Below are 24,506 nucleotides of genomic sequence, written 5' to 3' on the forward strand. Positions count from 1 at the left end.
GTCATAGTGTAGTAGTGTAAGATAAATAATGTGCTTTAGCATTAATGTCAAATATTTATTTAAATGAATAGCAATATACAAATGATCACGCCCAAATAAATATTGATACTGATTGTGACGAGACATTAGCTTACTCTTACATGCTGGCCAGAAGTCTTGTAAGAGGTGAGGGTACCACATTTTAACCCACCACACATGACCTGCCGATAACTTAACTATGGTGAACCTATTTATACTGCTGGGTTAGACATGCAGTGGGAAATTTAAGACACTTGTCCCATCCTTTCAGCAATGCGTCCGAACTGAACCGGTGACCTCTGGATTGCAAGTCCAGTGCGCTCACTATTATATAATTTATTATATAATTTGCAGCATCTCCGTTACAGCTGGCCAGTGGTGACTGTCCTCACCTGTAATCCAGCACTGTGGAGGCGAAGGTTAATGGATCGCACAGGTGTTGCGAAACCCCTTTCCCCGACTTGCGAGGAGAATGCGGTAGAGCAAAGTGCCGACTAAAATCACCCATCGGCATCTGTGTGGGATAGAGTGTTTAGCAACATGCATTTAAAGTATTTGGCTGATATACATTTCCACATGGTAAACCACTTCGTTGAGCTATCATTTGTGGCCAGGTCATTCATATAGCTCAGTGGGCGTTACCTGGTAAAATAAAAGTCATGTTCGTTTTATAGATTAGTTTGTTTCCTCCTCGTACGTGTGGGATTTTCTCCGGTTTCCTGCCACACGTATAAACACGCATTATTAATTGGCTAAAAACATTTAAAATGTATGCACCTGCACGTTTGTGGTCTTTACGGTGTTGTGCCATGCAGTTTGCACGAACGTAAAACATGCCCCTAACCCTCATCGCTATGAGGACCCTCCCGAAAAAGTCTTAAGACTCGCTGAGCCTTTCTTGGTTAAATATTTCAATATATTATCTTTCTCGTTTGTCCAAATGAATGATGAACATTTCATCACTTCCCAAAGAGCAGTGCTCGTTGTAAAATTGCAGCAGGCACGGTGAGCTTAGCGTCACCAATTAAAATTGAAACCACCAAAAAAAGTATATTTTTATGTTCTTGAATAATGAATAATAAATGAAACAAAAAATGAATCTCATTTTCACACAACTTTCTTTTCCATTAAATATTTAACTATAGTTATAAATGACTCTAATTTACACCACTGGCTTCGTGTGTACACTCTTAATGAACCGCTGAGAAATAAGCTGAAGATAGTTAATAATTAGTCGAAAATATAATTGTTACAATTAGTTTACAATGGCAACAACTTTATATTTACCATGCTAATTCATGTCATATGGTTCAATTAAAGTATCTAGTTTACGTTTCACAGAGTGCCAAGATTAATTGCATAATTTAGATGCCTTCCACTTTTTAACGAGCCTCGTAAATTATAAATCACTTCACCTTTATGAATGGCACTACGCGGTAATCAGGGGCTACGCAAACAAAATTGCCCTCCCGCTTTATTTTAGTCAGGTTAATGTTGGGGAGTCAGTGCTTCAGAGTTATTCTTCACAATCTAAAATGCGTTCTTTGCCTACGGCATGCAGTTTCTTAACCGGCGATGAAATACCCCGGACGTTTGTGTGCAGCTTTACCGTTTGAACTTTTTTAAGCTTTGACGTTTGTTTTTCAAATGTATGTGCCCAAACTCATCAGGTGTCACAAGCTAAGCATGTTTGAGCCTGGATAGTGCTTGGATTGCCAACCACCATGCATAAAGAGGTCTTCTAGGCTGCTGTGGGACTGCATTATAAGCGAGGCGCAGTGTCAGCAACACAAATAGTTGTACTGTACTCTGCACTTACGTCCGTGCTTCCCACCTTCACCATCCCATACCGACCAGCATGCAATATTGTCCAATCACTCCCAAGACACTGCACGGCATAGGGAGGCTCTCATCCAGCAGTGGATTGACAAGGGGAGCTGCACAATTACCTGTGGGATCTAGGAGACAGAAACAGGCCGTGATCGTGTGTAATAGGCATCGCTGGCAATGGACATGATGACCACTTGACTCCTGAAACATGCGGTCACTATTTCCTACCACGAGCACAGAAAACAAACTTTTAACACCCCCATTTCCATCACTTAAATTAACTTCCATGTCCCATTATTGTTGGTGGCAATGGCACTTGTATTGATTGTACACTTGGCAATACACAATGCCTTACACTGCCTGTGTAAAAATATATATAAATCCTTGCAAGCGCCGGATAAATTGCCAGTCTGTGGCACAGCAAGGTGCCAATCAAAGTCCCTAAAAGAGCGCTTTCCAGTTTCCGGCGCGGGATAGAAAATGCCAAGCCCGATTAGACGCAGGGGAAGGGAGAAAAATCCGAAAGGCTGGTGGTCTCCCTGTCTTGCCGGGCTGACATTGAGTAATGGAGGCTGCACACTGTGCCATTTATCTCGGGAGGTGTCTCGACTGCTTGTCACGGGGACAGACCAAGGACACTAGGGAAATGTGTGGGAGGCTGGGAGGGGTGGCGAGGGCAGGGGGAGAGAGGGAGGAGAGAGGGGGCAAGCAGACAACGAGGCAGGAGGGCAGGCAACGGAAAGGTTTGGGTGCATTAGCATTTCCCAGTCGGCAAACTCTGCCTGCGTACAAGCTCTGTGAACAAGGGGTATGAGAATGTGTCATCGCGGAATATGTAAACAAGTGGAATGGCACTCTAGTATTTGCTGACGTCCGCCGTGGTTAGTGCTCTCGATTATATATTTCGGAGGTAGCGAGGTAAAAATCCTGAATCGGGGTCAAATTTCCGTTGGTCATGGTGCCTCGGGGCTCAATAAAATGAATGCCACTTTGTGGGAAGTTCAAGATGCACATCTGGTGCCTGCGATTACACCACTGTATTATACCGGCAATAACCGTCACCCAGCAATGGGTGATTCTACCCCATTCTATTGATGGATTTACCATTGCAGTAAGGGATGGCGGTGATGAAGATGATGTTGACATTTACGCTAATTAACCGTTTGCTCTGGGTGACAACTGATAACAAAAGTTATAATGATGTTGGTAATGTGGATAGTGTTGGTGCTGGCAAGTGTTGTAAAGAACTGCGGCGATAAAGCCACCGCTGCGTGTGTGTGATCGGCAAGAGGGGATTGCTGTGGGTGGGGTATGTGAGAAGGATGGAGGAGGTCAAGTTACCGAGACAGGCACTCGAGCGGCACTCACAAGATTGGCGATCACACAAAAGTCCTCGAGCCAGATGGTCGAGATACCATGAGCCTACGAGAGTAGACCTTGGAAGTTAGGTGTTCGCTAGCCAACAATTGAGGTATTGAACATGAGGTAGAGGATGATGTTGTGGTGCGGTAGCTTCACTGGCGGTGGTCGTGAACACCCCTTGATCTTCATCTTCATGCAGCTTAAAAACATTCATCGCAGAAAGTCATTATCGTAAGTAGGCCGCCACCTTGAGAAATGAGTTGGCAAGGTGCTGGAGACAGGAAGGGCTGAAATAACTGTTGCTTTCTCTGGGAGTGCTGAGGCTGTTGACAGGACAGTGTTTACAGATGCGTGTATTGACCTCGGCTGACAAATCAACCGCCCCAATTGATTTAATTTGATGGAGTTTTTTTTTTTACTGTGGTAGTTTACATCATGCAGGGCCCCTTAGAATATTTTTCCTTGCAATTTTCACAAATGATGTCCCCAAATAACATGCTGACACACTTCACCGATACAAAAGATGCATCTGTAGCAATGCTGGTATTCCAACTTTTGAGTGTGATGTCTGTTTCTACCCCTATCTATCCTGCATGTGATACAATCACTCATACATCTCCATGGCCCTTTTAGCTAAATCGCACTGAGCAAAACCACGGGTGAAGGTCCAGCCTCACAATTGCACGCGCAGCCCACTGCTGGCAGAATGACCTGAACCCACACTTTACCCAATCACACGTGGCCTGCTGATCGACAATACTGTGGAGTACCCCGTTATACTGCTGGATGGACAGAGGCCGGTGGATTTAATAAAATGTTGGCCTTTATTTTTTTTTAATCTGAAGACGCTTTGCCTTGACTTTACTATAATGCCACACTGAATCCCGCAAACCTTTTTCAGAGGCAGCTGCTTTGTGGAAGTAAAATGTTGTCTGAACAATTCACAGATGTGCGGTCGTTGGCAATGTTCGCATCTGTGGCTCGAGCGCACGATATCAGCCATCGGCGCACAATGGTATGCTCTTGCAAAATATGTCACGGGAGTTTCTCGACACCCTGGACATATCCACCACATATCAGAAGGCAAATTGGGCAATTCCCCGCAGAAATTCACAAAAGGCTGCAGAAATAAAACTGTCAACCTCACGAAAGTATTTTACTTGCACGATCGATAACAGGCCAATTTAATTTCCGTTGTTCACTTCCATAAGCCAGCGACTCGATCTCAGCGATGGCGAATTATTTTCAGTGTTCCCTTTCCCACTCATGCAGATGACAGAGGACGTGTAGTTTGTGCATCTGCGGAGTGGAGTGATTCAGCGATGTATACAAAATTCGGATGTTGGCGCGATGAGCGATACGCGGCGAGACGAGGTTATTGTGTGCGCTCGGAGATGGTTTGGCAAGAGACGCGTTTATGGGTTGCGCACTCGCACCACAGCCGTGTGGTGCCAGGGTCTCAAATGCAAGTTTAGCGGCACAAAAGTCGCCTAACAGATGACATTTTGGGGATAGGTGCAAAGGTAAAGGTGCAGCCCTGACATTGCTTGCTCACACTCCTGGTGGTGGAAGGGCCTCCACTTGAGGAAGCTCTAGAGCGGCCTCTTGACGGCACCATGGTCTAACTCTCCCACACTGGCCAGATACTTTGGAAGAGGTGGGAAGTACCCACACTGGAATCCACGACCTGCCGATCGACTAACTTTAATGCACCCATGTGTATTCCTCAGTGGATGGAGATGGGAGGTGGGGGGGGCGATTTGAGAACGTTGCCTGAATGTTTTCAACTGCCGCGTCGGGAGATGGAACCGGAGACCTGGGGATTGCAAGCCCACAGTGCCGCTCGCCGCTAGACTACGGTTGCGTCGTCCTTCAACTCGATGTCGAAGGATGATGCAACTGTGGTCAAACGTCAGTTTGTCTGCAAAAGGTGTTTTTAACATCTTAACACCACGTGTTTTATTGCCAGAAAGGGTAAAACCTATTCTTATCATTTTTTGCTACTGGCAAAAAGGTCTCGTGGCTTTCTGATACTGGCATTGTCTTTGTACTGTTTACCTTTTGGTGTTCTCTGGCCTAACACTGGCTAGACTAGGCCATAAAGAAGTCTGTCTCTGGTGTAGGCCAATCAGTTTCAAAGACAATGCAAATATTATCGGAGCATGTTTGTTTGCGCGTTTTACCACAAGTATGTGTGGTAAATGCAGACTTGATGCCTTGAAAATCTTTATACCTGTTTTATTTCCGGAAACCTATTCTTATTTTTAAAAATATTTTTTTATAGTGGCAAAAAGGTTCCATAGATATGTCTTCGTTCAATGAAGCAAAGAGGTGGCCATGTGCAAGTGGTAGGATATTCACATTCCAAACACGTGGGTAAGTCTCTCTCCATAGTACAACCACTTTTTGCTCGCCATCAAACAAAGACGGTCACTGCATCGTGCGCTGCGCTTCTGCGGCCGTCTGGAATGCTCTTCCTTCTGATATTAGGATGCCACTGGAGGTATACACTTTTAAATCGATAACTAATTTCTTGAGAACTGCATTTTGTGCTTAGTTTGTTGTCCTTCCACCGCACCGCGGATTAGCTCGGTTGGATATGTACGGTGTGAAAGAAGTTCAACATACATACAATATCGCTCAAAGTGGTACTGAACAAATGCTTTTAGCAAGCACCTATTAAGGTTGACATGGGATATGTAATGGTCGTGTAACCAGAACTTCATATCCAAGGTTGCCTTTGCCTCTATGGCGCAGATGTTGAGCACATTGTAATGCTTACTCACTTATGGCTGAATTCACTTTGAGAATACCCCGTCCATATTTAAATGCCAATAGTCTCTGGTGTTGTGTATCATGGCCAGGAATTACATTTGACATTCTGCAATTTGAGCGCAGTGTGCACTGCATAGTACCACCTCTCCGTACAGCATATGGTAGCACACACAAAGACAAATATCCCCCATATAGGTTTAACAAACTGTTGGGGGAAGTGCTGTTAGCGTGCACCTATGAAGGATGTAACGGCACATGAGGGGGTGGGTGGCTAGCACCACACCGGCCGCCTCTGTCCCCTTAGTGGCGATGTTTACACACCGCACCAGGTACTAATTTTAGGCTGTGTCGACCTAGGGGAGGCCCAGGACCTGTTCAATTAGTCGCCTCTGGTGTTGTGTATTATGGCCAGGAAGTATATTTGACATTCTGCAAATTGAGTGCAGTGTGTACTGCATGGCAGCACCTATCCGTACAGCATACGGTAGCACACACCATGTCCTCCCCACACACGCATACACAAGGGCAGACTGTTGGGGCAAGTGGCGTTAGCGAGCAACTATGAAGGCCGACACGACACATGAGCGGGTGGGTGGCCAGGACCATGCCCGTCCGCCTTTGTCTCCCAAATGGCGATGTTTACACAACATACCAGGTGCTCATTTGAGGCTGAATGGACTTAGGGGAGGCCCAGGCCTAATAATTGTCACTGGTGTTGACTGCGAGCGGAAATCGAACTCAGGTTTCTAGGTTTGTAGCGCGGCGCACTAACCGCTATGTTACCACTCCCCAAGCACTGCACACACACACGTGCACATCACGTGCACATCACGTGCCCATGCACACATTTAATTTTATTTCAGGACATGATCGAGGACGTATTTTTACATCACATGCGCAGTCTCAAATTGTAATTATTTCTAAACCATCCCCTGGCATGCATGGTAGTCTAAAGGCGCTCACAGGATCACTGCAGTTCACGTATCGCAATTCACGAGTGATGGTCCCCTGTGGAGTACCCGCAACAGCCTCACCAGTGTGACTCATGCACGTTGTGTCTCACTCAAGAAGGCAACGCCAACACGAGGACACAAAGACAAAGATCCCCCGTATTGCCTGTAACACACTATTGGGGTAAGTGCTGCTAGCGAGCAGCACCTATGAAGGCCGGCATGACACACGAGGCAATGGGTGGCCAACACCACACACGGCCGCCTTTGCCTCCCCAGTGGCGATGTTTACACACTGCACCAGGTACTCATTTGAGGCTGAGTCGACCTAGGGGAGGCCCAGGACCAGGTTAAATAATCATCACTGGTGTTGGCCGTGAGTGGGAGTCGAGCTCGAGGCGCCGGATTCGGAGCGCGGCGCAGTCACCGCTACACTACCACATGAGGACACACATACACATGAGCATCTTCTCTTCTGTATGCATGCATGTATATTGAACTTTCTTCGCACCAAACGTAGCCAACCGTGGTATGTAGGAAGGGCAACAAACCAAACACAAAAATAAGTTCTAAAGAAATTAGTTTTCAAACGAAAACGAAACAGTGAACATCGGTAAGAGCATTCCTCTTCCCTCCCCTGGCCCCCTCCATTCCTTCCCGTCCCTCCCCTGCGCTTTCGTGACCCGCGTGCGCCGTCTGTTACGGTCACCCTCTCATTTCCTCTTTCATTCACTCTCTTATTCCTCGGCCCTTGGGCGTCCCTGCCATCTAAATCACTCGATTTCTTTGTTACCGCTTTTTTGAACCACGTACTGTACATCGCCCTTGAGGCAAGGTGCTCTTTAAATACAAAATAAGATGTCGGAATCTCAATTCGTAATTGGCGAATGCGTTTTCCTTTTACTGCTTGTGAAGGTCTTCTCCCAAAAATGCTGGCAGTTTGAACTCGGCGTGCTGTGAACGGCAAAGTTAACCTGCTGCTGTGTGCCAATATCCTGTCATTAGCTTTGGATTTTTATGCACTCCTGGTAAAAAAAAAAAACATGTAAAATAGGGTTTTTGTCAGCACAACTTATAACTTGACAACTGTATTCTTGGTTCTTTCGGTATAGTCACGTAGAAGGGAAACAATAAAATAATAAAAATATAAAACGTAAAAATTCTCACGACGTTTCGACTGCAACACAAGCAATCATCATCATCATGTGTGAAAACCACAGCAAGAAAAAATTGAAAAAGTGGCGTTTTTTTAACGTTAGCACCACGGAGAGCAATTTGGCAGTTATTCATTTATTCATGAGCCTATCCACATATACAAACACAGAGACAATTTCAACCGAGAAGATGGATTCTGGCTTAGCAATCATTGGAAGGATTTAATAAACCATTTCGGGTCTTAATTGATTGTTCACGCTTATTACGGTGGCTTTCAGACCACATCCATTATTTTCGTCTCCCCCCTCCTCTTTTCTGAACATAGATGAACTCGTCCATCTGAGTAACTGTCAAATCGCTCTCCGTGATGCTAACGTTAAAAAAACTGCCACTTTTAAAAAATATATATATTTCTGTGGTTTTCACACCTGATGATGGTTGCTTGTGTTGCAGTCGAAACGTCGTGAGAATTTTAATGTTTTATATTTTTATTATTTTATTGTTTCCCTTCTATGTGACTTTACCGAAAGAACCAAGAATATGAATCCCTGCAGTCACGAAAGCTTTAAATCAAAATTTGACAACTGTAGTTAATGACAGCGTTAGCAAATAACAGATCATTGTACCGGTTGTACCACTGGGATTCATTAATTGGTAGGACACCGCCAACTTCCAATGCACGGCTATACCCCTGCGTATAAATGTTAACTAAAACAACATCATTCACTCATCGCGATAAGTGAGCTAAAGTAACCTAATTTGCTCTCATAGAGATCTGTTACCTAAAGTAACCTCGTTTTCCCTCGTAAAAATGTGTCAGAATTAGCAAACAACTGTTCACTGTGGATTTATAATTATCTAAAAAAAACACAGAACCATTCGCTGGTCATTGGACTCCTGCAACTGCCATAGTGTGTCTACGGACCTGGTTTGCATACTGCGCTTAGCCAGTGAGCACCCCGTGGATATTTGCCTTTCAAAGAATGCATCTGGATGTTGGGATTTGTTCCGTGAAGCTGTTTACACGTTGCGCATTTCAATCAAATTAAGCACCCATGCGTCACCTTCTTGTCCCCTGTACATTTGTGCGAACAGATTACCGCCATATATTTATTTCCTCGCCGCGCCTCGCCGTGCCCCAGGTGTGCGCACCGCACGTCTGACACAAAGGGACGGAAATTGACGGAAAGAGAGAGAGAAAAAGAAGAGAATGGTGGTGCATAATGCCCGGTGATTGATGCAGTCATTGTCGGGGGTGGCACGTTACTTATATTTAATTATGAATTCCTCGTGCAGGTCGGCTGGAACTGCCAGCCCACACGCGCCGTCATCTTTGAGGACTGCGCGGTACCCGTGGTGAACCGCATTGGCGAGGAGGGCCAGGGATTCAGCATTGCCATGAAGGGCCTCAACGGCGGCCGCATTAACATCGGTAAGTGGTGCCTCCCCCCCCTCCCCCGGCTATGACGAGGCCGACCCTAACCTCCTTGACCTCTCCCGCCTCTCCCGCCTCTGTCCTCCTAATTGTCACCGGGACACACCGCCGCTTTTAATAACCCCGCTCCTCTTTATCTTCAAGCCACTATTTTCTTATGTACAATTTTATAGTTGCTGTGAAAGCGTCTTAGAATAAGCAGCTATATGAATCTCGATAAGGAAACATAAGGTGGCCGAGCTGACACCGTGGAGGGCCTGCGTTTGAATCCCAGTGTTTGCCACCTGTGATTCAACTATAAACTATTTGTTATTTTACCACGGTAAGGCCCACTGAGCTCTATCACTCTTTCACAAATGATAGCTCCACGAAGTGGCTTATCACGTGGACATTTATAGCAGACAAATACTCTGAATGCATGTTCATTCTGAACGTGGAGGGAAAAACCAGAGGACCCGGAGAAACATCCACGTGACCACAGGGAGATAGAAATGCTCACTCCAAGTATACACGCATCAGGGTCACAATCGAATCCAAGACCTCCTGTATACCAGGGGAGGTAGTGAACATCTGCACCACTGTCGAGTTGTGTTGTTCACCCAGAGCTGCCGTGGTACGATGGTGAGCATGCCAGGCTTGCAGTCCAAAAGTTGACGATTGCATTCCGTGTTGCACAGCGGCAGTTGAAACAATGGTGCAAGTTTCTTTGGTTTCCCCCTCTCGCCGCCTCTGTCCACCCAGCGTTATAGATGTGTGCGCCACAATTAGTTGATCGGCAGCTCGCGCGCGGCGGGGTAAAGTGTGGGCACGGCCACCTCTACCATCATGCCTGGTCAACGTGGACAGAATACCCTCTTGAGTTCGCTCAAGTGGAGGTCCTTTCACCAGCGGTGGTGTGAGCAAGCAATGTCAGGGCCGTACCTTTACCTTTTACCTCAAGTGTCGTCAGTTTTATGGTCTTGGTTTGGTCACCAATGACTGCGCAAAGAGAACCATCGCGTGACATTTGATTCTGCATTTCATTCGGCCAAATCCCAGCTCTGAGAAGTAAAATTTTGGATTGACTGTCACGTGACCGACCTTGTTCATACGCAACGTGGGTGGGGAGCGCTGCCCTCTGCTTTTTGTGGACCATATGATATTCACTTTGTGATATTCGCTTCCCTAGACCATTCTTTCGAGAGTTCTGAAAGGACTTTTCATCACGTGACATGGTGCCGAGAGCACAGTCGGATTAACTTTGGGGGAAAAAGTTAACAAATAAAAGTTAAATGTGCATGGGGCCACGCACGGTTATTTTGGTGCCCTGAGCCGGTCACGGGAATTGCCATTCCTATGCTAGGAGTCGATGGTCAAGAATAGTAACACCCAAGGAATGAAACGCTCCAAGAGGATATTTACCAAAGAGATGGAGCAATGAAATCAGACCGTGTAGAGGTACGAGGTGGATTGTTATATCGCAGCAACCATAAGAGATGATGACGGCATGGGGGAGGCCATCATCGAGCAGTGGATTGATCTTGGCTGATGATGGTATGGAGCCACTCTGTCAGATGACATTTGACTTCACACAAAGTGGTACTCGTTTAATTTATTTCAGAGGGATGATGGTCCGAGTGGAACCAAGATTTGAACTGAGTAGGAGTTAAGCAAACTATCCACCATGTCACCTTTCTTGATTATTTGTTTCAGTTTCAGTTTTTCAGTTTCATTTATTTGGTATAGCCCTGTGAGCCATTCGGCTCTTGAATTTGTCATCACTAATGCGCTCTAAAAGTGCGTACCAGTACATTTTGGTAGGAATGAGCAAATAATTTCCCAGCCGGTGACACTGTCATAAAGCACTCGAATCGCAATCTGAAACTTCCACCACTGGCTCTGGTCTGCAACCAGAGATGAGCACTGTGCCAAGCTCAGCTGAGTTTGGAGACTCTTGATTGATTAATACATTAATGAGATTATTGCATGCTTGTTTAAATAATGAAGTGTGTTTATTTAAACACATTGATTTTATTGATTGATGAATCCTGCGTAACCGAATGCTGCAAGAGCATTAGGGTGTCATACATCTCCCCTTGCAGCAGGAGCTGTGTTTTCTCCGGATGCATTCCAGATGTTTAAAATGCAGCATGCTTTGTAAATTAGTAGCAGTATTATTGGGTGATTTTTGTAAACACTGTACGTTGCCATATTGGCGAATAGGGTGCTGCCGTGGTTGTTAATGGCTGGCACAATGGACTTCCAGTGGGTGCCGGTTCGATCTCCTGGTGCGGCAGTTGAAGCAATGGTGCAGGTTTCTTGAATTCTTTCGCCTATGCCCACCCAGCAGTTCGTGGATCAGCAGGTCACGTGTGGTCGGGTTAAGTGTGGGTACTCCCACCTCTTCCTGGAAATCTGGTCAGCGTGGAAGAGTAGGCCAAATACCCTGTAGAGGGCCTCTCTAGGAGCTCCCATGGATGGATGCCCTTCCACCACCTGTGCTGTGTGCGAGCAATTGCTGAGCTCGCGCCTTATACTCAACATCCCTTTAGCCCTAAATGAGTGAATAAACAACATGGCTTTTTGAGGAATGCAGGCGTGTGCGCTTGACTGTAAGATTCCAACTTTTTGCTGTGACATAGCAATATTTCGCGTAGGCGCGGCCAGGCAGGGGCAATGGATAAACAAGTTTCACCGAAGTTCCACGTGCGTCGTGACGAACGCGATCCTAATTTCCACCCAAGAGGCCACCTTACGAGCAACGGCTGTGAGCATTTGTCTTGATTGGGGTGGGCACGGCTGTGTGAAAAATCCCCGCTTGTGCACATTGTTCCGTGACTCATGAGCACGCGTATGTATGTGTATAATAGGGTATGCAGGCACAATCCTTTACTCTTAAGTGATTTTTTGCGTTGTTTTTTTCCTCCCTTCGGCCTTGCTAGTATCCCAACAATTTTCGTTAAAAAAAGTTCTTGTTTTAATACGAGCCTGTGAAATATACTATTGTGTTTTGTCTGTACGTTCGTTAACATTGGTATGATCCCCAGATATAGCTTATACATCGATCATCCAATAGTGCTTGGCATCTGCCATAGAAATGTGCAGCTTCCAAACATTGGCTCAGAGGACCTAAGCATCACCACGCATACTATTAAATATAGAGACATGGAAAACAATTGTAGGTTCTCATTTTTGGCTGAGTTAACCTAGTGGTTGCCCATACCAGGGTCATATACCGATTGCCACTGCATGCCAATACATAGTGGAAGAAAATCCATATTGTGGAAATGCTAAGATTTATAATTTAAGGGCAAATTATAAACACCAGTAAATGAAAGAATGGTCTTTTATATATTTGTGTGTCAGTCAGATATAAATTATTCATTGCTGCTTGTTAATCTAGCCATTAAGCCACTGCGTTGTTACACAATTGTCTGCTCTTTTAAACGGGTGTCGTGGGATCCCTAATGTTCTGAAAGTTGACGGAACATTTGGCTTAATTCACCATGTGAAGGATGGCGCTTTACTGCGTTCGTGACCACCGCGTCGCAGCAATGGTGCCTGCAATTTGGTGTCAGACCAATGTCTTTCATACGTCCTAGCCTCTAAGGGGGCTGACACAGTGATTCATTAGTCCAATATATGCTACATTCCCTCCCTGTGACTACATCATGAGAAACAGGCACTTTTTTCACAAAGATGAATACCATTAATAATTCAATATCAATGTAAAATGTTAAGCTCATCATTACCACGTCCCACTAATTCCCAGTGCGGTTATCCACTTAGATGTAATGTGGGGTCTTTCATATTAATGTATGCTTGCATGTAAGTATGTATATGTATGGAATGTACAACATTATGTCCTGTATTTATCCAGGAAAGCTTCACTTGATTCTCAAGGCTCCCTTTCAGGAGGTTCTTGCTTTAGGTTGTTTGACCAAATCCATCAGTGAACATTTTGCATGCAGAAGGAAACCAGAGTATATCTGGCTTAATGTAAATATATGTACAGATGGATTCCACAATGAATGTTGCTGAACCACCATCTCCTGCCCACCTCACTTCTCAGTCTGTTTGGATTTTATTTAGAGAGGTCACCGACCGGCTCATCTCTAACATCAGGAATGCCATCCCGGCCTGGCACTCCAGAATCTTAAGATGGAAAAAAACACACACCCTTCTCCCCCTTCAGGGCTTCATCGCAACACAGCCTTCCTCCGTCACGGGACCTTGAGCCACCTTCTCCACAGATTCTAGATTGATAACCGCGTATTCTAATTAGGGCAGTGTATTGGGGATCTTTAGTCGTTTCCAGGTCATAGAACTTTGGCGTGAGAATCTGGCGTGTGCGATGGAGGGAGGGTGAGCGTTGGCACTCGGCTGAAGAAATCTGCCTGCCAGTGCTCGGCCACATTAACGCACCTGTGGCATGTGTGGGTAGATGGGGCACTGTGTGGCAACACTGATTGACTTCCATGCCCTGTGCTATGCTATCACTGCCTCTGCTAGTTTGGAAATTCCACATTCAATCGTAGAGCCCAAAAGGTCCCTAGGAGAGTACTGGGTTAATGGAATTAAATCTGTCTGTATCGACTTGGCAGTAAGATATTATATGGGCTGCTCTTAATGCCATCGGAGCCCCAGTATGTGGGTAACTTGAAAAGCTCTCTTCATAAGAACGCTTCATCTTCTGTTGAGTACAGGGGCAGTAGTGGGCCCTGCTTTGTCTCATACCCGGTGTTATTTATCACGTAGTGTGCAGGCAAGCTGATCACTGCATTTCAGTGACCAGAATATTGATGCAGAAAGCTCAGTGCTCTTACGACGAAAGGACATTGCAGTTCAGGGGCCCTGCCTGCCCACAAGCAATCTGCCCTTACCTCCGAACAGCCCAGATTACAGGCGAGTAAAAAAAAATTCCATGTCAGGTGCTGTTGAGGCCAAATCCATCCCATTTGTTCCACATGAACAGTTCAGGTTTTGTTGATTCTAAATATAGTATTTGCAGCTTTTTTTTTTCTCTTGGATACCATCTTGAGGTTTGCAGGCAGAAATACGTACATGACAACAAAGAACATTCAAGGTGCTGCAGGGGTTCCCATAATGCTTTGCAACTTGTTTGTATTTTACATTCGTCGTATTTGTAATGAGCCATGCTCAAACCACTGCTGGATGAAGGCCTCCCCAAGGCACCACCACCTCCCGCAACACCCTCCCTGGCAGTACATGCTGCAGTCTGCTGACAAGAAATGTAAGAATGACACGGCTGTATTAAATCTGGGTCCGTATTCGTGTTTTCGTGGCATTATTTAATTTTCGGAGTGCAGCTTATCGCTTGCTAACACCCGCAACATGCCAGCAAGGCCACAGACTCAATCATTGTTGAAAAGTCACTGCATTCTGCAAAGTAGGTAATGGAAAGAGCATGCAAGATTGAGCATCTGCTCACTTGAAAGTGCGATTTTTTTTAAAAAATATAGAAAGTAGAAAGTATTAACAAATAACCATTTCTTGCCCGTAATTTGATTAAGGACTTGACAGAAGGCAGGCACTGTGCAAATATGGTAAAAAAAAAACATATACCACTCACCTCTAGCTTCCTTTAGGAACGTGTTGCCTGAACGCTCTGCCTATCGGAATAAATGTTAGGGAACTGGCCGAAACTAGACTCTTGGATAGCAGATTACAACCCAACATATCAAATGTTACTTGGTGAGAGATGCAAACTGTTTGCAACTAAGCATCGTGTTTCACTTCAGATAGAAAATACTTATATGTGCATACAGTTTTATCTGTACACTAGCGGGAAGTACCCGGCGTTGCCCAGGCGAAAAAGATACACACATCGACTTACTTACACACAGACATCGTCCCACACACATACAAACACATCGACTCTCACACACAACAACAACAACCGCCATTCGCCACTAAGTGGCGGTGACGTCACCACGACGCTTGTGCCAGGCCATGTGCACCTTGAGGCCACGTGAAGTGTCGAACGCCCGCTGGCAGGAGGTCACGGGGCAGACCCAAGTGCCACGGGTCGACTGACTAAGATGACTGCGATGACTGGCTGATGCACCACCTGTGCCCCCTACTATGCCAACCTGCTGTGCTTTAGCCACCCGGCGCTCCACTCGTTGTGAGCATCGCTCCTCCGCCCTCCGTTGTTGTTGGAGGGCGACTGCCTCCAACTGCCCAGTAGCGTCCTTCACGAGCCTCCTCCACAGAGGCCGATCTTGATACCGCTGGTACCAGCCTGGGGCTTACAGCTTCCCACACCTCACCGCCACGCTCCCACACCCCCTTCATTCTTTTGTTCAAAAGAAGAGCCACACCCTGTTGTTTGGCAATCTGCTGCCCCGAGTAGAGGACTGTCCACCCCTCATGGTGGCAGGAGCCAGAACCGGTTCACCAGACCTCCTGAATGCCACAGAGATCCAGGCGGTACCGGTCCAGCTCCCGACAGAGGAGTGGCAGCCTCTCCTCCGCAGTGAGCGTTCGAACATTCCACGTGGCCACACGCAGTGGCTTTTCGTTGTTTCTGGAGGAGCCCCGAGGGTAAAGATTCAATCTCCTGGCTCCGCGAATTGGGGTTTGGCCAGGAGACGTCATAGACGCCTGTCCCCCCGGGGCCTCCGGCACAAGCTTATTAGTTACATATTTAATTTGTGGTTTCGTGGTCATTTATTGAAGGTGGAGGGGTTACCAGCCCCTCGCACCTGTCCAGAGCCCCTGTTTAGCCTCTGTGGTGGTCACAGACGCCATGAGGGGAGAAGCCAATCGGAATTGGCCCTCCCCCCACAGCACTGTCCACGACAGAGTTGCCCGTCCGGCACCGCGAGGAGGTAGGGGGTTGTTTTTGCCGCACACACACATAGACTTACACACACACATCGACTCACACGTAAATAAACTCACACATCGACCTACACACACATATCGACTTACACACACACACATTTCGACGAAGACACACACATGGACTTACACACACACATGGACCCACGCACAACCATCAATTTACACACACACATCGACTTACACACATACATAGACTCACACACACATCGACCTACAAACACACGTATGGACTTACACACATATATCAACGCACGCACACACATAGACTCACACACATATGGACTTACACATATGGACTAACACACACATTGACGTACACACACATCGACTGACACACATAGACCCACACACAAACAACAACAACCAGAACTGCCATTCGCCACTAAGTGGCGGTGATGTCACCATGACGCTTGTGCCAGGCTATGTGCACCTTGAGGCCACGTGAAGTGTCGAACGCCCGTTGGCAGGAGGTCACTGAGCAGATCCAGATGCCACAGGTCGACTTACTGAGACGACTGGCTGATGCACCACCTGTGCCCCCTACTGTGCCAACTTGCTGTGGTTTAGCCACCCAGCACTCCGCTCATTGTTGTGAGTGTCGCTCCTCCGCCCTCCGTTGTTGTTGGAGGGCGACTGCCTCCAACTGCCCAATAGCGTTCTTTACGAGTCTCCTCCACAGAGGCCGATCTTGACACCACTGGTTCCAGTCATTGGCAAGTCCACTCAGCTCCACATCCTCCTGTACCACATCACTCCATCTCTTCTCTTGCCCGTGCTGTGCCTGTTTTGCCCCCCGGTGGCTGGGCATGCGGGCTACATGGCTCAGCCAACGCAGCCTTGCCTGCCGGAGGACCTCACCGATGGGACTTTGTGCAGATCTTTCAAGGATTTGTGAGCGCCTCACACAATTAAACCCAGGATGGATCGTAGGCATTCCAGTCTAAATGTTTCTAACCGGCGACGATCTTCCATTAGGGGGGTCCACATTTCACAAGCGTAGAGAAGGGAGGGAATAACTGTGGCCGAGAAGACCTGAAGCTTTGTGCGGAGCGACAGACCAGGTAGCTTCCACACAGCGTTACGCAAACGATGAAAAGTTGTCGCTCGACTGATTCGGAGTGAGACCTCTGCTGTCAAACCGGAGCCAGTCATGAGCACACTGCCCAGGTATGGGAAACACTCCACTCTCTCCACAACTGCCCTATCATCTTGTTGTGGTGGAGTGTCCGATGGTACAAAATACCCAGGCAGGTGCCTAGTTTTGGTGGGGCTGATGGTAAGGCCCCACCTCTTAGTGGCAAGCTCTAGGTTCAGCAGCAGTGCCTCCAACTCATCCTCTGAGTGAGCAGCAATTACAAGATCATCAGCATACATAACATGGTTGAGCATTAGGGAGCCATTCCTTAACCGCACTCGGGCATCGATCAGCCTTCCATTGTATATGTACCAGATGGAAATTCCTCCGGTACAGCTATTGAAGGCTTCACGAACTACGTGGTCGAAATATATGTTAAATAATGTGGGAGTCAGAGGACATCCCTGTCGCACCCCAAGGTGTACAGCGAATGGCTCTGACTCCCGGCCACGTAGTTTTACCCGGGCCCGCTCACCATCATGAAGGTCCTTTATGATCGTGAGCAGAGGGTCAGGGACTCTGAAAGCACGAAGAACTACCCAAAGCCCAGGCCTACTGATGATATCATAGGCCTTGACCAGGTCAATAAAGCAGAGATGTAGGTCTTGTTGGAATTCCCTACACCTTTGCTGTAGCAGACAGGCAGAAAATATGGCATCTGTGCAGGACCGCCCTTTCCTGAAACTGCATTGGGGCTCCACAAGCCTCTCCTCAGCGTGCCTAGCAAGGCGATGTTGAATAATCCTTGCCAGGACCTTTCCCGGCACACTGAGGAGTGAGATGCCCCTGTAGTTGTTAGTCTGTGCGGTCTCCCTTCTTTCAGACAAAAGAGAATTGAGAGTGAACTGTGGTTGTAGGTTATTCCAGATCCATCGTTGCTTCCTAGCTGGTGGCATGGACAGATGATGATTAAATTCAAAGCCGGTTCAGGGATTAACTCAATACACCATAAGCCACTCCGATTGGTTAGAATAATAAGAATTGTATATTGAGTCATCCATGGAACTTACATCTGAAAACAGTGAAGTGTACAAACCACACATTCACATCAAAGAAGGGAAGAGCACAGGACTGTGAAACAAAACAGACAAGATGGAGTGTAGACACTGAACCCTTTGAGTTCCCGACATGAGACAAAGTCCCACGGCGTGAGCACACTGGCGCCGATCACGCCTCAACCCTGGAGGGTCCCCTCGGCCCCTCATTCCGATTCACGTGGTTGGCTACGCACGGTGCGAGAGAAGCTCAGCATCCGCACACACACTCTAGCCCAGAGTCCCCTCCCAGGGGGTAGGAGTACTGCCTCTTGGACCCTGGCAGCCTGGTAGTGCTGTCCAGGTCCGCACTCCACACGGGTACCCCAGAACTTCACAGCTGATGAGAGTAACACCCCCCCCCCCCCCCACTGCCTTTCCTGGTGGAGAAAAAGAGGTGCGTGTTGAGTTCCAGAGTTTAGGGTCACGGGGTTTGAAGAAGAGGATGAGGCAAAGCGGTTTGTTTGCAACGTCAGAAAGTCGGGTAAACGCGAGTGACGAGGTGAGATGAAGCGAGGCGGGTGACGTGAGAAGTGGGTTGACTCATGGGTGGGAATAATGTGATACGTGAGAAGAAGAACAACGTGATACATGAGAAGAAGAGTAACGTGATACGTGAGAAGAATAACAACGTGATACGTGAGAGGAATAACGTGATACGTGAGAAGAAGAATAACGTGATACGTGAGAAGAGTAACATGATACGTGAGAAGAAGAGTAACGTGATACGTGAGAAGAGTAACATGATACGTGAGAAGAAGAATAACGTGATACGTGAGAAGAAGAATAACGTGATACATGAGAAGAGTAACATGATACGTGAGAAGAAGAGTAACGTGATACGTGAGAAGAGTAACATGATACGTGAGAAGAAGAGTAACGTGATACGTGAGCAGAGTAACGTGATACGTGAGAAGAAGAATAACGTGATACGTGAGAGGAAGAACAACGTGATACGTGAGAGGAAGAGTAACGTGATACGTGAGAGGAATAACGTGATACTGATGTTGGTCCCATTTCTGTCGTGTAATCGGTGCTCCCCCCCCCCCCTATGTAAGTAACTCAGCGACTTACTTACCTGCTCCAACAATTCAAAGTTAATTAAAGGAGTTTGCCCCTTTCCCACTGCAAGCTGATTAACAACGTGTCGTTAATAAATGTGTTAGCTCAGTTGTGCTTAAAATTGATAGATTCTCAGCATTTTTGTATACATTTAATGGACACTATGCAATATTTTCTGAGTATCTATTATTTATATATGGTTAAATATATATTTTGTATTCCGGTCTCTTTCCCCAGGCCCCAAACACATTAATTGTACTCTTTTAAGAAGGTAAGGGCCCATTGAGATTCATTTTCTCTTTGTAGAGGAGACACGAATAACAGTGGTCTCTTTGCCAATAGCTACGTAATAGCTATCTGAAGGCTAAATTGGAAATGTCTAAGCTTAAAAAAAACCTTTCCACGTCCAGCAAATGTAGGATGTGACCTTGCACACAATGATCTCCCCTTGCGAGTAAAATATCGTACCATGGTATCAGCCATGTTGACTCAACGAGCCATTGCCTGGTGCTGCTGACCACGTGACATAAAGCAAAACAGGGCTTACCCGATGGACTAAAAAAGCTGTTCTGAGCAGCAGCAGCATCATCATCGTCGGCATCTTAAGCAATGATCAATCCTGCACCACGCTTTCTATGGCCAACCTTTCATTGCTGCAGGGTTTTAGTGCCTGGCGGCTGTTCTATCGCGAGTTTTACTCCTCAACCACTAATCCCCACGTCCTGCGCAAGACCATCTGTTTTACGACAATAGTGATTGTGGCATCTGGATTTCGTGTTTTTTTTTTCCTCTTAAGCGCGTGTTTGTCAATCATATCTCCGCCGGCTATTCTAACCTTTGCATATGTTTTCGTTGTGTGATTTTGAAAAGCGAAATAGCATTTTCTTTGAAAAAATAAAATAAAAGTCTTCAATCATTTGACTCTGTCATCCGTGACGTATGGATTGGAAGAATTGTCGTGAACTCACAAAGAAAATTGTACAATAGTTGAAAACGTTCTGTGTGGGTATTGTTGTGTTCCTGTGTCTGTGTGTCGTTGTGATGCATTGGGTGTATACACTGATATATGATTGTAGCAAATGGACAACCTGAGTTTGATTCCCAGATATTAACTGATGCCAGCAGCAAGCGGTATGTGAACCTGTATGTGAACCTGTATTGGACTTCCCCCAGATCAGCTCAGCCCTGACTGAATACCTGGTGTGTAGCATAAACACTCGTAATCGGGAGAAAAGTCCAGCCACACATTGCGCTGGCGACACCACATCCTCATGCGCTGTGTCGGCCTCAACGACTGCTCTCTCATAGCACTGCACCTCCAAGGGTCATTGTTTCAGTATATACGTGGATTTGTATGGCTACTTTTTGTTTTATCAGTGGTATGCAACAAATGGCACTTTGTAAACATGATTGCTCGCAAATACTATCTCAAGCATCTCTTGGTGAAAATCTCTAGATTTGCACTCTCATGCCCTATAATGTCTGGGAGCAAAGCCATCTCGGTTGATGTCACAACCCATCTCGTTTGTGCTATTTCACGAATGGGATTAGCTGGGTAATTTGAATGTTCTCTCCCACAATGGTCTATTAGGCTTATAACATGGCCAGCTAGGGTCGAGTGTTTTCGCATTGCCTATAGAACCCAATATCTTCTTACGCAGTTGATCCTATCTTCTCTGTTTGTTGCCCCCAATTTCATCCAAGGCTTTGTTCCATTTTCGTGCAAATCAGCCCCTTCATTGTTCTTCGCTGTAACGGTTTTTTAATATCTGGATAATTCGGGAGGCTCACTTGAATTAGCACTCGTGCTGGTCAAGTCAATTCCACCGTGGATGGAATTTAATACTAATTTAACATATATAGTATGGACCTATGGAAACATTAATCAAATAAATAGTTGGTTAAGTAAGTTTTTGTGAATCCCTCCATCTCTCTCTGTTAACCCAGCTGTGCTGTGATCCTGCTTGCTGGACGAGGCATCTTGTCAGTACCAATAGTTTGTATGTATGTTGAGCTTATTTTGCACCGTGCGTAGCCAACCTTGCTAATTGATGGTGTGGGGGAAGGACAACAAACTAAACACAAAGAGCAGTTAAATTTTGATTTAAAGTTTTCGTGACTGCAGTGATTCATATTCTTGGTTCTTTTGGTAAAGTCACGTTGAAGGGAAACATTAAAATAATAATATATAAAACAATAAAATTCTCACGACGTTTCGACTGCAACACAAGCAGTCATCATCAGGTGTGAAAACCAATGGCAAGAACATTTGAAAGAAGTGGCGGTTTGTATTTATCTATTTATTTATTAACTTTAGCGCCACGGATAGCGGTTTGACAATTTGTTTAGATGGACGAGTCCATCTATGTTCGGAAAAGAGGAGGGGGGAGACGAAAAATGAATGTATGCTGTCTGAAAGCCACCGTAAGCGTGAACAATCAATTAAGACCCGAAATGGTTTATCAAATCCTTCCAATGATTGCTAAGCCAGAATCCATCTTCTCGGTTGAAATTGTCTCTGTGTTTGTATATGTGGATAGCCTCATGAACGAATCTCTCATGGTAGCCAGATGGCTTGCAAAGAACCTCTGTCTTGGAGAAGTCAATGTCATGTGAGCCTACTGAATTATAACAGTGATCTGCCACGGCCGAGGTGTTGGTCCTACCGTGTTTAAGGTCTGCTTTGTGTTCACAAATGCGGTCCGAGACATGTCGTTTGGTTTCTCCAATGTAACTACCACAGAGGCAATTTAGTTTCTAGACGTCAGTCCAATGCATATCCGACCAGGAACACAGGCAGTGAACTCAAGCACGTACACCAAGCTCTTAAGGCTAATCGTTACTCCGACTATACAATCCGCAAAGCTATCACTCAAACCATGAAGAAGGACCCTCTTGAGGAGCCTTTCAAAACCATCACTTTACCCTACATTGCGGGGAATCACAAAAAAGATCTCCAAAATCTTGAATAAACACAAGATCCAGGTCCGTTTCAACACATTACATAAAATCCGTGATCTGGTTCCGTCTGTAAAATATGTTTCCCTTCAACGTGACTTTACCGAAAGAACCAAGAATACAAAGAGCAGTTGTCGAGAAATTAGTTTTCAATATACATTTAAAAGTGCATAGCTCCAGTGGCTTCCTAATATCGGAAGAAAGTGCGTTCCAGACGGCCGCAAAAGCGCATCTGAAAGCGTGCAATGCTGTGACCGTCTTTGTTTCATGGCTCACCAAAAGCTGCTACGGGCATGACTGGAGTTCGCCTCATGATGGTGTATGCTCCTATACGAGATCAGCAAGGTATTGTGGTTCATTTGTGGCAAGTACCTTGTGCGTAATGAGTGCGACCTTACGATGTATTCGTTCGGCAACTGGATGCCAATGCAGCTCGGCGAGCACTGAACGGACACGGTCGGATCTTGAAGTTCTCGTCACAACACTTGTCAATTGATACATGAGCCTGGCCTGGCTTGACCATCCATCGATTCGTCTGTAAATGAGTACATACAAAAGTGTGTCCAGTGTTTCATGTCATCCGGAGTTATCTGGGGCTAAGTTCCAGAAAATATTTCCCAGTTTGCGACCTGGGAAAATATTACATGAAAACGTAAGCCCTGGGATGTGTCCATGTCAGCCGTATTAGCATGCAGATTGACGGTCGTTGTGCTGTTCCAGTCATCGTGATTGCCGTGGAGCGCAGTACTGCATGCATGCGTCAAATTACACTTCAAGTGTCTCTGCAAAAATGAGCACGTGCTTTATTTTTAGTGGCCCCTGAGCCACTATGGGAAATGTTCACATTCCCATGCCGTGGGATTGTTTTATTATCATTTGCAAGAGGAGCCGGGTACAGAGCACGGACCATGATGTGGGAAGATGTGTGGTAGCGGGGGGGGTGGGGGTTATAGAAACTCCGTGGGCATAGCCCCCAACCCGGATTGAGAGAAGGGAGGAAATTTGGCTTACCGCCCCACCGCGTGGGGGTGCGTGAGCTTTTATGTGGGGAAGGGAAAGGTGAGGGAAGAAGAACTTAAAGAAATAAACTATTTTAAAATAGTTTTGACCAGGTAAGGCCCACTGAGCGATATATCTCATTTTCAGAAGCGACCTGGCCACAAATGGTAGCTCAATGGAGTGGGTTATCACGTGGAAATGTACAGCGGCCGAATACTCTGAACGCGTGATGTTGATTCTAAATGTGGAGTGAAAAACCGGAGGACCCGGAGAACAATCCAAGCGACCATGGGGAGAGAGGCGTGCAAATTCCAAATATACAGCAGGCGGCAGGGTCGGGATCGAACAAACGATCTCCTGTATACCAGGCGAGGTAGTTAACATCTTGCCACCGTGGCACCCCTAACTTAAGTAAGCAGATAGAGGGAGTGGGTGGGGGGAGAGAAGGGAGGGGGGGAGAAATAATAAAAAGGTGGGGAGATAAATGTAATAAACTCCTTTAAAAAAGTTTTTTTAAAACAACGGTTTTATTAACAACTTGGTTTAACTCACGGTCGAGAAGTACGTCAATGACGCCTGAGACACGTGGCGTCTGCTTTTTGTGCGAGCCGATTCCACAGTTTAGAAACTGCGGCGTTTTTGACCGACACAAATATATATAAATAATAAGGCGTCCATACAAAATGTTAATTGTTTTAAAGTATCGAATTAATTGATTAATTGATGTCGATTTTGATACAGACATGCATTGTCACCGAATCTGAGTACGTGTGCACAATGTGGAATTGATTGGACAACGGGAAGTGGACGAAATTTTGATTACAAGATTTGACCACAACAAAGAGAGGAATCAAGTTAAGTAAAACCGTTGAAAAAGGAAAGGGGGGAGCGCTTAAGAGGGAATAACTTTTACGTGCGTGTGGTGAAACCTATCAACCTGTCCC

At 46.1% G+C, this 24,506-nt stretch overlaps 1 protein-coding gene across 2 annotated transcripts in view; it reads left to right on the forward strand.

Moving 5' to 3' along the window:
- The window catches only part of ACAD8 (acyl-CoA dehydrogenase family member 8), a 597,193-nt gene that overhangs the window by 466,143 nt on the left and 106,544 nt on the right, over positions 1 to 24,506 (forward strand). For both annotated transcript variants that reach the window (XM_032964393.2, XM_076071224.1), the window contains one exon: positions 9,387 to 9,522. In XM_032964393.2, the coding sequence (XP_032820284.1) occupies positions 9,387 to 9,522 (136 nt within the window). The remainder of the gene's footprint in view (positions 1 to 9,386; positions 9,523 to 24,506) is intronic.

The sequence above is a fragment of the Petromyzon marinus genome, chromosome 32, assembly GCF_048934315.1.
Source record: "Petromyzon marinus isolate PM22_M1 ecotype Great Lakes invasive population chromosome 32, UKy_Petmar_22M1.pri1.0, whole genome shotgun sequence".
Lineage (NCBI taxonomy): Eukaryota > Metazoa > Chordata > Hyperoartia > Petromyzontiformes > Petromyzontidae > Petromyzon > Petromyzon marinus.